The sequence below is a fragment of the Triticum urartu genome, chromosome 3A, assembly GCF_056163025.1.
Source record: "Triticum urartu cultivar PI428250 chromosome 3A, HENAU_Tu73, whole genome shotgun sequence".
Classification (NCBI taxonomy): Eukaryota; Viridiplantae; Streptophyta; class Magnoliopsida; order Poales; family Poaceae; genus Triticum; species Triticum urartu.
Window position 1 is genome coordinate 693,522,582 of NC_141875.1, and position 16,067 is coordinate 693,538,648.

At 46.6% G+C, this 16,067-nt stretch overlaps 2 protein-coding genes across 2 annotated transcripts; both read right to left on the bottom strand.

The window, feature by feature from the left end:
• Positions 1-1,209: 1,209 nt before the first annotated feature.
• LOC125546021 (glucan endo-1,3-beta-glucosidase GII) lies at positions 1,210-2,891 on the bottom strand. Its single transcript, XM_048710097.2, has 2 exons — positions 2,735-2,891; positions 1,210-2,336 (listed from the first exon to the last, which is right to left on the bottom strand). Exons 1-2 carry the CDS (start codon positions 2,805-2,807, stop codon positions 1,402-1,404), a joined length of 1,008 nt encoding a protein of 335 aa, XP_048566054.1. The 5' UTR covers positions 2,808-2,891; the 3' UTR covers positions 1,210-1,401.
• Positions 2,892-8,528: 5,637 nt separating this feature from the next.
• LOC125549275 (B3 domain-containing protein Os03g0619600-like) lies at positions 8,529-13,089 on the bottom strand. The gene is made up of 9 exons (XM_048712723.2): positions 12,895-13,089; positions 12,351-12,427; positions 11,619-11,708; positions 11,051-11,510; positions 10,781-10,980; positions 9,679-10,060; positions 9,480-9,560; positions 9,147-9,358; positions 8,529-9,043 (listed from the first exon to the last, which is right to left on the bottom strand). Exons 1-9 carry the CDS (start codon positions 12,974-12,976, stop codon positions 8,753-8,755), a joined length of 1,875 nt encoding a protein of 624 aa, XP_048568680.2. The 5' UTR covers positions 12,977-13,089; the 3' UTR covers positions 8,529-8,752.
• Positions 13,090-16,067: the final 2,978 nt, after the last annotated feature.

Genomic DNA, 16,067 nt, shown 5'->3' on the forward strand with positions numbered 1-16,067 from the left:
CACTCGGAAACCTAACGGTCCGACGGGTGTATTCTCCGGTGGGGAGTGAACGTCATGTGGCACCACTCTGGCTCGCCACCCGAGGACCAACATTCGGCTATTTAAGCCAGACGACATCCCCCAGCCCTAGCCACATCCACTTCCTCCATCTCCGCGCTGCCACTACAAGCTACAATCTCTCTCCCTCTCCGCCTCACTCTTCCCTCGCCGTCCATCTCCACCATGGCCCGACGGAAGAAGACCACTTATGCTTGGATGTTGGAAGAGATCTGGGCGAGGTGTGCCACCCGAATCGCAGCCAGCCTGCCTCCGGACTCGCCGGAGCCGAAGGAGGAGGAGGAGGAGGAGGAGGGGGTGTGTGCAGCAGCCGGTCCCCATGGAGGTGGCGGATACTAAGGAGGAGGAGGTGACGAAGCTGGAGGAGTATCCGGCGTTGGTTGCAGGCTTCACCATGTAGGACGCTATGCCGGAGTTTGAGGTCGCCCAAGCGGCGATGATGGCGGAGGAGCATGCCATTTTGCTGTCCATCCAGGAAGAGGCCTTTGTCGAGGCCAAACGGCAGTTCATCCGGCAAGAACAGGCGGTGACCGATGCGCTTTTCATCAAAATGGAGGCGGACGCCGATGCAGAGGAGCCGGAGTTGCAACTGCTGGCCATGTACCCGAAGATGGGCACGGAGATCGTGAACATCTTCGACGACGATGAGTAGTGTATTGATCTACGTAGTATGTATATGTTCTTTTTTGCATGCTTTGTATGGTTTTGAGGATTATATTATGAGGTGTCTGAAATTAAAGAACGGCTCGGTCACTATCCGTACGTGCCCGGTGCGTCTGAGGGCCAGATTTGTTGTGGGTGCCTTTAGATGCTCTTACTTATGTACCTCGCCTCGGGTGGCCGAAGTCGGCCAGGTACGGCAAATTAAGACGGCGCGTGCCGGTCCTGGCTCGCGTAGACGTCGACCTCATGTCGTCGCGATTGGTGTTGGTTCCGTCGTCAGCTCGTGCGAAATAATTCCAGGAAGGAAACGGTGAGATCTATCACTTACGTGGGTGAGCATGCACGCAACAGAAATCAGAAGCATGGGTGCACCACTTGACGTACGATCGCAACCACTTTGATCCAACCGAACTGCGAGCGCGCGATGGAGTGGCCGGCATAGTGGACTCATCGTCGTCGAGGCCAGCGCACGTTACGCACGGGATCACAAATTCATAACTGCTTCCCTCTCTTTATTCATAACATGATGATGTATCACCACCAGGAACAGGAAGTCATTGGCTTCCCTCTCCCATGGAGTACGTGTCGAACGTGTGTACTTACGTGCTGCTTATTTAGGCTGAAGAAGAAGACCTGGGTACGTACACGTGTAAGCTAGCTCGACTAGACTAGAAGACTAGATCACTTGAACTGGATGGGGTACGCCGGCGACTTGTCCGGGTTGAACAGCCCGAAGTGCTTCTCCACGAGCTCCCCTCTCTTGAAGTTTTCGTTGAACATGCCGAAGATGTACGTCTCCAGCGCGCCACGCCTCTTGGGCGTGCCCCCGCCGACGTGGTCGATCAGTCCCTGGTTGTAGGCTCTCGCGTTGTCCGCCGTCGCAGCGAACCCGCTCGCCGACGGCCACCCGCTCTCCGACACCACCACCCTCACCCCCGGCGCCCCGGCCTTCTCCAGGGCGGCGACCACGGCGTCCACCATCGCGTCGAACAGGCACGTGTAGGTCAGCCCGTTCTTGTCGTCCCGCACCGTGGGTCCCGGCCGGAACGTGGCGTAGTTGAGCTTGATGTTCTGCGGGTCGCGCTTGTAGGCGAAGTAGGGGTACACGTTGGCCAGCAGCGGCGCGCCGGTGCTCGCCAGGAGCCGGGCCACGTCCGTCATGTAGGCATTCGCGAACACGCCCTCGGAGGGCGGGAAGGACTTGGCCACCTCGTCGAACCGGATGGAGGTGGACACCTTGATGGCGCCGAGCCCAGCGGCGGAGAGAGCCGCGTTGAGGTTCCGCATGGCCGGCACGATGCTCTGGGTGGCGCCTCCCTGGACCTCGTTACCGGCGGCGATGTACTTGATGTTCACGGCCGGGTAGTATGGCCGGACGTTTTTCTGCACCCAGGACGCCGCGTTGGAGGTGCTGGCGGCGAGGCTGGCGAGCTGGTCGTTGCCGACGTCGAGGATGAGGCTGATGCCGGAGTTACGGAGCGCGGAGAGGGCCTTGGCGTCGGCGAAGTAGATGCGCATGCCGGTGATGCCCTTGGACCTGTAGAGCTGCACCACGTCGTTCGCCGGTGGGAGGTTGTTGGCGATCACGCCGTAGCACACGCCGATGGATTGCACACCTGCGCGCATGCGGATAAGAGTGGCATCCGTTTAGCTGTCGTAGGAGTTGACGTGGAAGACTACCATCCATTGAATCGTACACATGTTAAGATATCTCCAAGTGGTACATGCGTCGCCTTAAATAATTCACATGTTTGATTTGTGATACGAAATCTCGTAGGATTTATACTATAAAAATCTCGTTGGAATCCTTTTACAAGAATTCCTCTGCATGCACTGCGGTGTTTTGAACAAAAATGTTTGTGTCCACTCAAATTTCTTAAAAACCTTGGGACGAGAGGAACTCTTCAACGGCTCCATGGATTTGCTTTGCCTCGTGACCACACTCATATATGGTAGTTGGATGCATTCAAAGCAGATACTAGAAAAATACAAGAACATGAGAGAATATACGTACTTGTAGGAACAGAAACGAATGCTCCGATGAAGAGAGCAACGGCAGACATGGAAGCAACATCCTGCCTGGCCATTGCTGCTAGCTAGCCCCCTGTCTGTATCTGCTGCTCTCCAGTGCTACCCACTGCTACTAGGAGCTGGTGTGTGCCTATGCATCTGCACTACCCGCCCCTTTTATACACAGCTCCTCCGCCCGCCTGTGTACGTGGTCGGGTTGCCACTTTTGACCCCGCCAAAACCGAAGATGCACGGCGTGGCTAGATGCATGGCGCGCGTCGTGCGGCCTAACCGGTCTCGTCTTCTTCCACCTTTCTTCCACGGAAAAGTCCGGGTGTTGTGGAAAAGGCCTCCGTTTTCTTCGATGGTGTACTAGTAGAGCGAGCTGGCCATGCTCTGTCGTGCTACTTAACAGGTTGGTAGCCCTGTTCCACTCCCGTTTGCACAGACGGGGTCGTAGCGCGTTGGAGGACAAAAAGTGTCCTTAGAAAAGCACAGAAAGACTTAGGCGAAGTCACTAGGGGAGACTTAACGTCAGAAACATTCACAAACTAGAAGGATAGGATCCGGGCTAGGTTGCGGCCGGTGGGTCACAGGCTCACAGCGAGACGTAGATTGCTAGCGTGTGGGTTGGTGATTGGGTGAGCTGCGCTCCCTGTAATCCTGAAACTTGTAAAACTTTCTCCTTATAATGAAATAAAGCGCAAAGCTCTTGCGTGTTTCGAAAAAAAAAAACATTAACAAACACAGAGAGCTGGCCGCTGAAATTGAAAAACTATTAGAACTTGAAGAAATTCAATGGAGGCAACGGAGTACTTTCAGAATTTTGCGTCGGCTCGGCGGAACAAGAACCGGATCAGCCGGCTGAAAGATGATCAAGGTAACTGGGGAGATGGCACGGCTTACTTAAATAGATGAAACGGACACCATGCAGATGAGTGAAGCTTTGACAAAGCCTTTCGCAGTAGAAGATGTGAAGAACGCAAATTCTTGAGGGATGGATTGATACTGTTATAATACTTATTCCCAAGGTGGTCACGAATTAGAAAAATTCCCAATATAGCCCAATCAGTTTATGCAATGTTTTGTACAAGGTTATCTTAAAACTGATCGCTCTCCATTTGAAAGGAATCCTTGATGAGGTAATCTCGACTGTCCAAAGTGCTTTTGTTCCTAAGGTTCATAATTGAGAATATTCTGTTGGCTTATGGGTGTATGCATAAATTGAAAGTTACAAAGGCTGGCAAGACGGGTTACTGTGATGTAAAGTTGGATATGCATATGGCTTACAATCATGTTGAGTGGGTCTTCCTAGAAAGGATGATGCTTCAGTTAGGTTTTAATGCAGACTTTTCTTATCCCCATGAGGAGTCCGATACAATAATCAAGAAACTGAAAGTTTTGTGCCTTCAAGGGACTCCTACATGGAGATCCGCTTTCCCCATATTTGTTCCTTATCTGTGCGGAAGGGTTATTCTGGCTCAAAAGGAGGAGGTCTATGGCATTGAAGGTGACCAGGTGTGCAGAAATGCACCATCAGTCTCTCATTTACTTTTTTTTTGTTGATGATTCCATTATATTTATCAAAACGGATTTGATTAATGCAATCTCATTGAGATAAGATCTTGACCAATACCGTGACAGTTTGTGACAACTAGTTAGTGATGCAAAGTGCAATGTTCTTTTAAGCCCAAATTGTGGGTTTGGATGAAAGTCAAAGCTTTATGTACTTGTTAGAAAGGATGATTCAGTGAATTAAGGGGTGGAAAGAAAAGCTTTTGTCCATGGGGCAAAGGAAACACTACTTAAGTGTGTTATTCAATCCATACTAATTTTTGATATGTCAGCTTTAAAATTTCCAAAGAAGCTTTGCAAATAGATGAATGTCATAATGGTCTGATTTTGGTGGGGCAATTCTGATGAACAAAAATATATGCATTGAGTGCCATGGTGGAGTCTATGTGTGCCAAAGAAGTTGGGGGAATGGGCTTCATAGATCTACAAGCTTCTAATCTAGCAATGCTAGCAAAACAAAGTTGGCATCTTATTCTTCATAGATCTGCATGCTTCTAATCTAGCAATGCTAGCAAGACAAAGTTGGCATCTTATTACTAAGTCTGATTCTTTGTGTGCTCGTGTCTTACATGCCATGTATTACCCAAATGGGAATGTGCTAAAAGTATGAACAAAGAAGGGCTCTTCTTTCACCTGGCAGAGCATAGTTGCTAGTTTGCAAGTGTTTAAGAGGGGCCATATCTCGAGGGTGGGATCAGGTACTCACATTGATACATGGAGGATCATTGCATCCCTACCGGCCCAACGAGAAAGATAATCACCAGGAGACCATGTTCTTCTAATACATGTTGATGAGATAATTAACTGTTTAATGGGATCTTGGGATGATGACCTAATCAGGGATACTTCTATACCTATTGATGCAGAAAGAATTTTTAGGATCCCAATGAATACTTATGTTTTGGAAGATTTCATTGTATGGAACAAAACATGATTGTTTACCTTCTCAGTCCACTTAGCATATTATTCTAAATGTGATCATCAATTTGGGCGAGAATGAGAAGGGAAGATGGTCAGCGAATGGCCGAAGGGAACCCGGTGTGGGAAATTCTATGGAAGTTTTGTATGTTCCCAGCAAAGTGATATTTTTACTTGGAAGACACATCATGGAACAATTCCGGCCTATGCAATGTTGGTAGCTAGACATATTTCAGAGTCTCCACAATGTTCGGTATGTAAAGCTAGAGCAGAGAACATCATGCATTTACTCTTCGCTTGTGAGCGAGCCCGACAGGTTTGGAAGTCTTTCAGAATCTATGATATAATTGAAGAAGTGCTTTCTACTGACAAGTCGGGGTCCATCGTTTCGGAGGACATCCTTTATAACAGCCACTGATCATCGTCAATTCTTGGGCAAATCAGCATGAAGGAAATTTTCACAGTGGGCGCCTGGTACATTTAGTGGAAAAGGCGTGAACTTTTGAAAGGCCAACAATTAGCTTCGCCGGCTAGGATAGCGTTTGCTATCCAGGCATTCACCTCCAACCATTCTGACAGACGAGCAGTGAATGCACATGAAATATCATGGACAAAGCCACCATGGGGTGCAATAGGGGCAGTCATTTGCAATTATCCTGGTGAAGCTGTAGCAGGAGCATCTGAGAGAATTTTCAATGTTTGAAGTCTGGCTACAACGGAAGCGCGGGTGCTTGAAAAAGGTCTTGCTTTAGTGGACCAAATGTGATGCTCTCCAATATCGTCGAATCTGATTCTATGGAACTTATCCAACTATGCAATAGAAGCAATTTGGGCGAAATTCTTTATGATGGAGTGGAGGATAGGGAATATTTCTTTCCAACACTGCCTGAGGGATGCAAATAAGGTGGCTCATACTATAGCTAGGCATGTTTATGATTCATATTATGTCTTAGTTTGGGATGGAGATCCTCCTAGTTTTATCATGCCTCTTGTAATAGACCGTGTAACTATTTGATTTTGCAATAAAGAGCCACAAGACATTTCATTAAAAAATAGGTTGGTACTAGCAATTTCTTCTGGGAGCATAGGGATACGTACCTGATGTACTACTACATGGCCTATCAACCGTTGGAATTTTGTTTATCAACCAAAAAATTCAAAGAGTTCGCTTAATTTTGCAGTTCAACCTTCTCTCCATTCATTTAACAGTTTTTTCCAAACTATATATGTTTTTAAAACTTGGTGTCTGATTCAGGATCTGTGTCCACAATCCTCTTCATCTCGATGACATGTTCAAAACAAAATCAATGTTGAACATGGTTTGAATATTGATTCTTTTTATTTGCTGAAATTGATGAAACTTTCTAGAATCAAGTGCCTGCTAGGCTTCAGTCGAATGATCTTTGCCTAGGATCGCCTGGGTCATCAGTTGTCAGATCTAGTTCCTATGGCCGTTGGATCTCAATTGCAGCACCTTGTCTTGATGTCCTCCTTTACCTCATTCCTACGTAGGCCCTAGATCCCATATGCACCGATGCAACAATGCCACTCATAGCAACGTGTTTTGTGTTGCAGCAGCCGCACCAGCCGTCTCAACATCGCCAACAACACTACTCGCAGTAGTTGCATCAACCGTGGTATCATCGCCATCAACTTCGCTTGAAGCAGCCGTGTGAGACATAACAACATCTAAACATCATTAACCATGCTACTCACAGCAGCCTCGTTGCATCGCCAACACTGCATTGCTTGTAACAAACCCCAACTTTTTGCAGCACCCCACCGTCCCCTTGCAGTAGCATGTGGTGGATCTCTCAGTAGACCTCGTCATCCTAGCATTTCCGGCAAGCAATGGTTGGTGGTCGTCTCATAGCACGCGGGCACCCTTGCAGCACCAGTTGTACCTTGCAGCATCGGTTTTGCTTATCACAACACTATACGAAGCAACGCCGGCGGCCTAGCAACGGGGATAGCAAATATAGCATCACTAGACAGGCTCGCAACAACTGATGCATGTTCGCAGCACCACAGCCCTTGCAGCATCATCAAATGCCACCCCAGCGCGGCTCACAGTAGCCATGCCGCCCCATCACAACAGGGGTGTGGTGCCTCTCGCAACAGCCATCCAAACATCACTGTCCCATCTTGCAGCGCGACCACCGGCCTCTCTCCTCATGTTTGCATGGGGAGATGCATAGTGCCAATTGGACAATAACCACTTGTGGGAGGTGCTTCCATGGCAGTCTGCTGCAAGGTAGCGGGAAAGTACTCACCAACGAGATCTAACGGTGGCGAAGGAGAGTGGAATGTAGCACCGTCCCGACGGCCTCATAGCAATGCTCCAATGGTCTCACGATGAGATAAATTTTTATGGAACAGAGAGAGAAAGGGGAGGCGACAAAATTCAGGGAAAATATTTTTTTAAACGGCATTCTTTTATGAAATCTTGTTTTGCAAACTATGATCATCCATATGGGCAATTCACTAATTCTTGCGAAACTCATACAAAACTACACTTGTTGAACATACTTGCAGGGGGTTCTTCCAAAGAGTACAAGACTTATCACTCGAGACAACCGATTTTCTGATTTTCTAGGTGTGGATGCTCAGTTTATATTGCATTATATGCAAGGAAAAAAATAGCGCGCTATACAGAATAGCACCGTCCCTTAAATTGTGCTATTATAGTATGCTAAAGTGCGCTATAGTGTGCTATTAGTGAGACATTGTAGATTAATATATTTAGCGAGACAATTTTCTACATGCTATAGTGTGCTATTAGCCTCGCTACAGCTTGCTATTTTTTTCAGTGATTCTATTTCCCCATTTTTTTCCCATATGGATGCTCCGTTTCTAGTACACCTGATGTCTCTTGTGTATTCTATATGTCCGCATTTTCTTTCTCTAGAAAAACAAAATATATTCGTTTGCCTCCCAGAAGTGACTAGTTTGTTTCTTCAGACGCATATACATTTCTCACTAGGTTCTTGCGTGCATATGCATCCGGTTATGGGTATATATGCTGCGTATCTTGACCGATACAATGTCGGTCTGGAGCGCTAACGCGTTGGAACGGTGGCTTGTACTGTAGTGACTTTCCATACATATGTCAAATTGTTCTTTCCACGGTGGCTTGTAGGCCTTCAGTTCTTGAAAGAGTCGAACCTCATTTTGTTCTTCATGCGACCCAAAGAGGCCTTAACCTTCTCAGCTCAAGCGAAAATGCATCAATCATGCAAAAACATATGCCCTCAAACCACAGCAACACATAATTATAAGTTGTTCAAATTAACTTAACCCCATAGTTACCCTACATAACAAAGTGCTGACAGAACTCATCAGAACCACATAACTAGTAGTTCATACTTGACCATCCAAAGTCATTCAGAGTCTAGATAATAACAAGGCGCACACAGAACTAATAACCCATTGAGATAACCTCTGACAGTAGATAAATAAACAAGTTCCTTCCTCTCCCAATCATTTAGAGATAATCAGAATAGCAAGAGCCCAAGTGCCCAACCATGACTCAATCTAAGCACTTCTCACGGCGAATGATGTAAACCATCATCTTCAGCGGCTCCTCGCTCTCCATCAGCTTGAAGAGGCAGAGGTCACCCACCTGCAGGTGGTTGCCACGGGCGAAAGCAACCCATCCTTTACAGATCATCATACGATCAATCCCGCGTCGCAGCTCCGTGTCCCACATCCTACTCTTCCCCTCCCGCTGAAGCACCAGACTGATCACATTCTTCTTTCCACGATGCCCGGTAAAGTACTGTTTTTGGAGATATCTTGACGCGTACTGCTTGCCCATGGTCTGTTTATGTGCATATGCGGGGAGGATGTTAGTGACACAGACGCAGATAGGCAAATTTATTGTTGAGGAACTGATAGGCATATTTTGTATTTACTGAACTTACTATTATCATGCCGGATTTCCGAGCAACATTGCACTTGTTCAGGATCGCGACGTAAACTGGTACTGTCGACTCAAAGGCTTCTACTTTCTCCCGCACTTTCTGCTCCTGTGCTGGCGTTATAGAGGCTCTTTCTGGCAGTACGAAGGGGGTCTCAGAAGCTCCCTCAGAATTGTCTCCATCCTCTTCAGGTCTCAAAGATGAAGTATCTTCACCTGAATAGGTTTTTAAAAGGATCAAGCTAAATAGATGAAACTAAATCTTTTTTTTCCATATGAAATGTGTGACCCATAAATTTTAGAATCTGTGATGTCTTGTATGCTGTGTGTGCCATACCATCGGTAGCTGGTTCCTCCTTAACACGGGATGTTAACGTCGTCTTTGCGCCTGTCCTTCTGTCAGTAGTCTTATGTTCGCCTGAATAGGTTTTCAATAGAATCAGGCTGAATTGATGAAAACAAAATATACTTTTCATGTGAAATGTGACCCCTAAATTTTAGCATATGTGATGTCTTATGTGCAGTGTGTGCCATACCATCGGTGGCTGGTTCCTCCTTAACATGGGCTGTTAAGGACGTCTTCTTAACACGGGCTGTTAAGGACGTCTTTGCGCTTGTTCTTCTGTCGGTAGCCGTGTGTGTCATCCCTGCTGTTCCGCCAGGGGAACGACGAACGCTCTCTTTGTGAAGAAGATGGACAATTATGGTAAATCTTCCTTCCTTAACCTTTGCTATTGGCTGAAAGAGGCAGATATCTCCCTCTTGAACACAGTTGTCATGGACAAAGTAGCCCAAATAAAGGTTGCGCCGACCTGGATTAAATCTGCACTTCCATTCCTTGTTCTTCCTAGGCAGCTGAAGTATGATATTTGTAGCTTCACATGGGAAGTACTTGAGTGCGTAGTCCTTACGTATTATCTAATTGAAAAGAAGATAGAGTAGATGGTGATACTGTTGAGCTGTTTTATCTGACAGACGAAGTACACAATACTCTATGACTGTCATACACATGGCTTCAACTGATAAGGCAACAATAATACTGATTTAGTAATGTAGATATAGATTTTATTGCAACCGTATCCTTCACAGGCTTGTTGGGGTTAGAACCAGAACCTAGATCTAGAATTTTGAAACTAAGAAAATTTCACTCAACCTTAAAACCATCGAAATTTGCGAATTTTCTTAAAATGTGAAATAAAATTTAGATAAATTTGAATTTGAGCAATTGGATACATTAGTGTTGTAGCAATAATTCTATTCAAAAAACTCATACATCCAATGGTGCTTTCCATATATCCACTTTGTAGACTCAGGTTCGGATCTCAGCAACGCATTTGTTTTGCAAAAATATTCTACATCAGGCATAAGGCTGAATAAGAAGACAAAACAATGCAAAAATGAGTAGCAAACCCTCAACCTGAGAGGTATTAGAACAATTGCCTACCACTGGGCTATGCCAAGGGCCATGTATTAACAGAGGTTCAAACGTATTTAGAAAAGCAATTTGAAAATACCGAAATATTTCGAACGAAACTGTCTTTCCGAAATAGTAACGATCATAAGTTCATAACTAGAAACTTTGAGTAGCTACAGAAGGTAAGCAGTTCATAAGAAATGCGGATGATAAAACTACCATACCAGATTACCAAAGTTTGCGCTGGTCTTCTTCATCTGTACAACAAGCACCGGGATTTCAGATCGAATTTTCTCTACAAGTGCTTGTATTTTTGCCTCCTGTGCTACTGTAAGATCACATTTCCCTGATAAGACATAGTCATTCAAATGCACCTGTACATCATATGACTCCACCAAATTGTCTCTAGATAGACTGTCTTCAGCTGTAAATAAGATTCAACAGTAAGAGGACATTTGGTGGAGGTAACTGAATAATCCCAGTACACAACTTACCTGATAATTCCTCAGAAGAATCTGATATTGCAGCCTTCTTTGCTGATTTTTTATAACCGTACGAGCTTTCCTTTTGGCTTCCATCTGAATCTGATCTTTCACTTGGTGAAGACTGAGTAGTACCACCACAAGAACTACTAGAATTATCAACATCAAATGTGCTTGGGTTCCTAACATCAGAAGCAGCAGTTCCCATCCTAGCACAGCACGACGCTTTCTGCTTACCACTGGAATCGAATATTGTAACCTTGAAGCGGGTGTTTCCAAGGTAACGAAACATCAGTGAATAATTTTCTTCTATTTTATTGGCATCAACAAATGATGCCCATCCAGACTTCAAAATTGTTCGGTTCATATTCTCGGTAACTCCAACATCATAGACGTTACCATTAGGGGACTCTAGTTTGACAGTTCTCCAGATCTTTCCTCCAAATTGGTTCACAAACCACTCCGGTATGACCTGTAACAAGAAGGAATGGTGCAAAAACTGTTTGAGGCAACAAAAAAACTCGAAAAACATCGGACAGCCCACTGAATTAGGAAATTAGGAAAGGCAGAAATAGCTAACCAGGCTGTGCATGAAGTTGCCATTGATCTGCCTTAGAAACTTAAGCTTGATCTGGCAGCATTCACATGGATCACTCATCTTGAATAAGTCCTGTAAAACGAACCATATATCATGTGTTTGCATAACTAATGATACCCTAAAATCATTCAAGATCAGTTATGATGCCCTCTCCCAAATCCAAAAGTAAAGGTCATGCCGTTTGTGGTCAGTATGACGCCCTAAATATTTCTTGGAGATCTGATGAGCATAAGCCCCATGTTATTTGGGGCATTGAAAATATAGCCCACTTTTGTTACTCAAATTTGGGGTATGAGCAGATGCAAGCCTGTGCGCTCAGTGCTGGGACTGAATTTCAGGTGTGACCATGGGTGCTAGGACCGAACGTTTTGTACTTGGACTAAATGTTGTGAGAAGAACATTTATGCTGTGCATGTATGCTGGATCTGCAAGTGAAAGTTATGCGCATATGCAAATGCAACTGACCATTGTGTTTGTGTGCACTCTGAATATATGCAAAGTTGATGCTTCAGGCATCTTTATATATGATTCATGAATCAGGATACATGCATTTGGTGCTTGTAGGAAAAAAAAACTAAGTATATGCAAAATTAAATGTTTCAGGCATGAGCTTGATTTTGACAGCATATATAGACTCCATGCTGGATTTGGCAGCAGCATGAATTGGATAGTGCAAAATGTGCTAGACATGGAGATTTTTTACAACTGAGTTACCTGCGTCGCCTCGACGGTCGTCTTCCTCTCTGTCCTCGTGCGTGGTGGCGCTCCCACCCTGTCTTGTCCGCTCCCGGCTGTACAAGACGAACAAATATGAACAGTGTGCTCAATCAGAGCTGGTGCTGTCGAACCATGGTTACCATGTACTACATGAGAGAGTATGCAAAAAATGCAAATCTATCATAGGGAAAATAATTTTCTGACTGGATCTATTGACTACTAGGCTCCATTTGTGATGCTACTAGGGGGATAAAATGCAGATCTAATATGAATCAACCACTGATGTCTCTTAGAACAGAAAAGAAACACTGATGGTAAGCAATCATAGAACATTCAGTTTCTGAAACTCATATCATGGTAGGACAACATGACTGCTTTGTGCTATATCCTACCAACCAGCTTCTGAAAACCAGCAGAAATAAAAATAAAGCAAAATAACAATGAAACTAAGAACAAATACTATTGCTCCATGCAGATGTGGAAGAAGAGAGGATATGAGTAACTTGCAAACAAAGAGGGTCACTTGCCAGAAGAAGCTCACCGGTGGTGCTGGAGGTAGAGGGGTATGCTGTTCCGGTCTTACTTATGGAGAGAGCATCCAGGGACTGCAAGGGCACACACATGCCAACAGTATAGAGCTGTCATTTGAGCCTGCGCTGCACTTAGGCTTCTCGTATTCCCAAGGCAACTCAGAGAATCTCAGACAACTCAGAGAGATTCTATTCTCACTCTTCGTCTTCCCGATACTATTTACCAAAAAAGTGGGAGAATCTCAGACAACTGGGTGAAAAGGTAGCTTGGTCACGGGTGAAAAAGTAGCATATTTCTTGTGTGTTTTCAACTATATATAATGTTACTTTTACATCTGAGCTTGAACCTGAAAATTTCAGGCAAAATACTACTCCAGATTGAAAGGATATTGCACGTGTCTTCTTTTTTGAAAAGGAGATTAAACTTCTGGTCTCTGCATCAATCAAAATGGATGACCACTTAGTGGATGTGCCTATAAGTGGATTTGGAAAGCTAAACTTCCTCTTAAAATACAAATCTTCCTTTGGCAACTTGCTCAAGATGCGGTGCTTACTAGGCATGTGATGCGCCAGCGAAAGTGGCAAGGGAACCCTGAGTGTTCCTTTTGTCATCAGATTGAAACGTCCCAGCACTTATTCTTTGGTTGCTCTGTAGCTAAGGTTGTTTGGCAGTCGATTGGGGTCACGCTTGGGACAGATTTGTGCCCTAGTAATTACTGGCAATTTTTTGTTTGGGGCTACTCTTTCTTACCTGGATACGAATCCTTTTATACTGTGGCGCTTGGGGCGGTCACTTGGGCCATTTGGTTGGCTCGTAACAGAGCTACGTTTGAGAAAAAAATGATCAAATCTCCTTTTGAGATTGTCTTTACGGCAGTGTCTTTTCTCTTATATTGGGCAGGTTTGCAGGCGGGGGAAGACATCAAGCAACTTCGAGCGGGTGCTGAGATGATTCGTAACGGGACCGTGCTGCTGATGAGGGCCTGCGAGGCGTCCAAGTGATGTGCAGCGCTGGTTTCGACTCGTTTTCTTCATCTGCGTCTACTTCGTTGAAGATCTCCTGTGGTGGTTGTTTTGTTACTAGGACTATTTTAACTCCGCTTTGAGATACTGTGTGAGATCGCTCAAACTCTGCTTTTGTAATAGGGCTAGTCTCACTTTGGTGCTGCTTAGGTTTTTGCCCCATAACACTCGTTTCGATGGCGGGTGAGTGTGGTGGGTTTCCTAGCAGTGCGTTGAACTCGCTCTCCCCTTCTCCCTGTTCTTGGACTTTCCGTCGAACTTTGTATTTCCGTTCTAAGTAATGGAAAGGGGGTTTGCCCGGTTCAAAAAAAAAATGGATGTTCACATCACATCAGAGAAAAAAACTGTTGATTATTTTCTCGAGAAGATGAATATTATTGCCCCCCATATTTTCCAATTATCGACTAAGCCAGGGCTGGCCCATAAGCCGGGGCAACTGGGCGACCGCCCCGGGGCCCCTGGGAGGTAGAGGCCCTGGCCCAAGTAGTAGTATAGTATACACATTAGGATATTTCTTCTTTAGGTCCAAAAAAATTATAGGAAAAAAAAGAAGGCCCAAGCCCACCATGTAGGTAGCACTCACGGACCGAAAGAATCGATCGCTAGTTCACTAAGTGTCAGGACAAACCCCGGACCAGCTTGCCGCTCGTCTCCTCTCACTCACTCAGACGAAGGTGAAAGGAGGAGCACACCGGACACAAATTTTTCCGGCGCACAAACGTCCCACCACACGAGCGGTGGCTCGGCTGCACGAGCGGCCTTACTTTACTGGACACATACCGAGACTCGGCAACAAACTACAACCTACCCAGAGGAGCTCTCTCTCCTGCCGACCGGATGCACACTACGGCCCCGGCAAAGACTACCCTCATCTTCTGGCTCTCCTAGGCTTGGCTCATTAGGGCATCTACAACGCAGGCGCCAAGGAGGGGCGCCAGAATCTGAATCCCGGCCGTTTTCAGCTATTCCAGTGTGATCCTGGAAAAATCTGTGGCGCCGATGCCAGATAAGTCGCCGAGCGCTCCATCTTTTCCGCTCTCACAAACTGGCCTGGATTGAAGGTAGCGCTTGCGTTTAGGCGTTGAAGACCCAGACTCCAAGCAGGCGCTTACACATAAATCATTTATTTATTTACTGCTCAAGCGCCTGTTTAGGCACCCCGCATTGGAGATGCCCTTACTTCACACCTTGACCAGGACATATGGGGTGGGTTTTTATACCCGTGCACACACACCAGGCTAGCTACCACGCACGCACTGACTTGGCTTGCCGCTGCACTCGGCCACCACTAACCGCACTACTCACATGAGCTAACAAACTCAGCCATGCATGCAACTAATTGCTAACTACATCCACGCCATGCACGAACAGCCCACGACTCACGCCAACGGCCGCTGTCTTACGAGCCAGACCTGGAGAGCATACCTGCGCACAGACGTAGCCGCACACGACCCTGGATCACACGCCATGACACATTCATGGTTTATTTCCTAACACACTCCTCCCTAAATCGTGATGTCGCCATCGTCGAAGTTGTCGCAGCTCCCATCGTCGTCGTCGTCACGGACATCTCCGCCCGACGCCACCACATGCCTTTGTGCGTGCAGCGATGCACCATCTGCTCGCCGCGCCTGAGCCGCGGTTGCCGCGTCGCTCGACGTCGAAGCCGTGTGCCACCACCACGTCCGGTCTCGTTGCGTGTCGCCGTCGTCACGCACTCTCCGTGCCCCGTAACCGCACCACGGAGGACTCCACATCCACCACGCTCACGCGGACTCACCGCGCGTCGCTTTCGCGTCGGTCATGACAGCTGCAGCGCCGCGCATCTCCATAGACCAACACACGGTTCGAAGCTTCACGCAGCCGCCGATGAACGCCGCCATCGCCGGTATGCCTCTGGCACGGTGAAGTATGCCCAAGACAACCAAGCTCATGATACCAAATGTCGGGACAAACCCCGGACCAGCTCGCCGCTCATCTCCTCTCTCACTCGTTCAGACGAAGGTGGAAGGAGGAGCACATTAGACACAAGTTTTTCCTGCGCACAAATGCCCACCGCACGAACGGCGCCTCCGCCGCATGAATGGCCTTATTTTACTGGGCACATACCCGGGATCGGCAACAAATCGCAGCTTTTGCAGATGAGCTCTCTCTCTTGCCG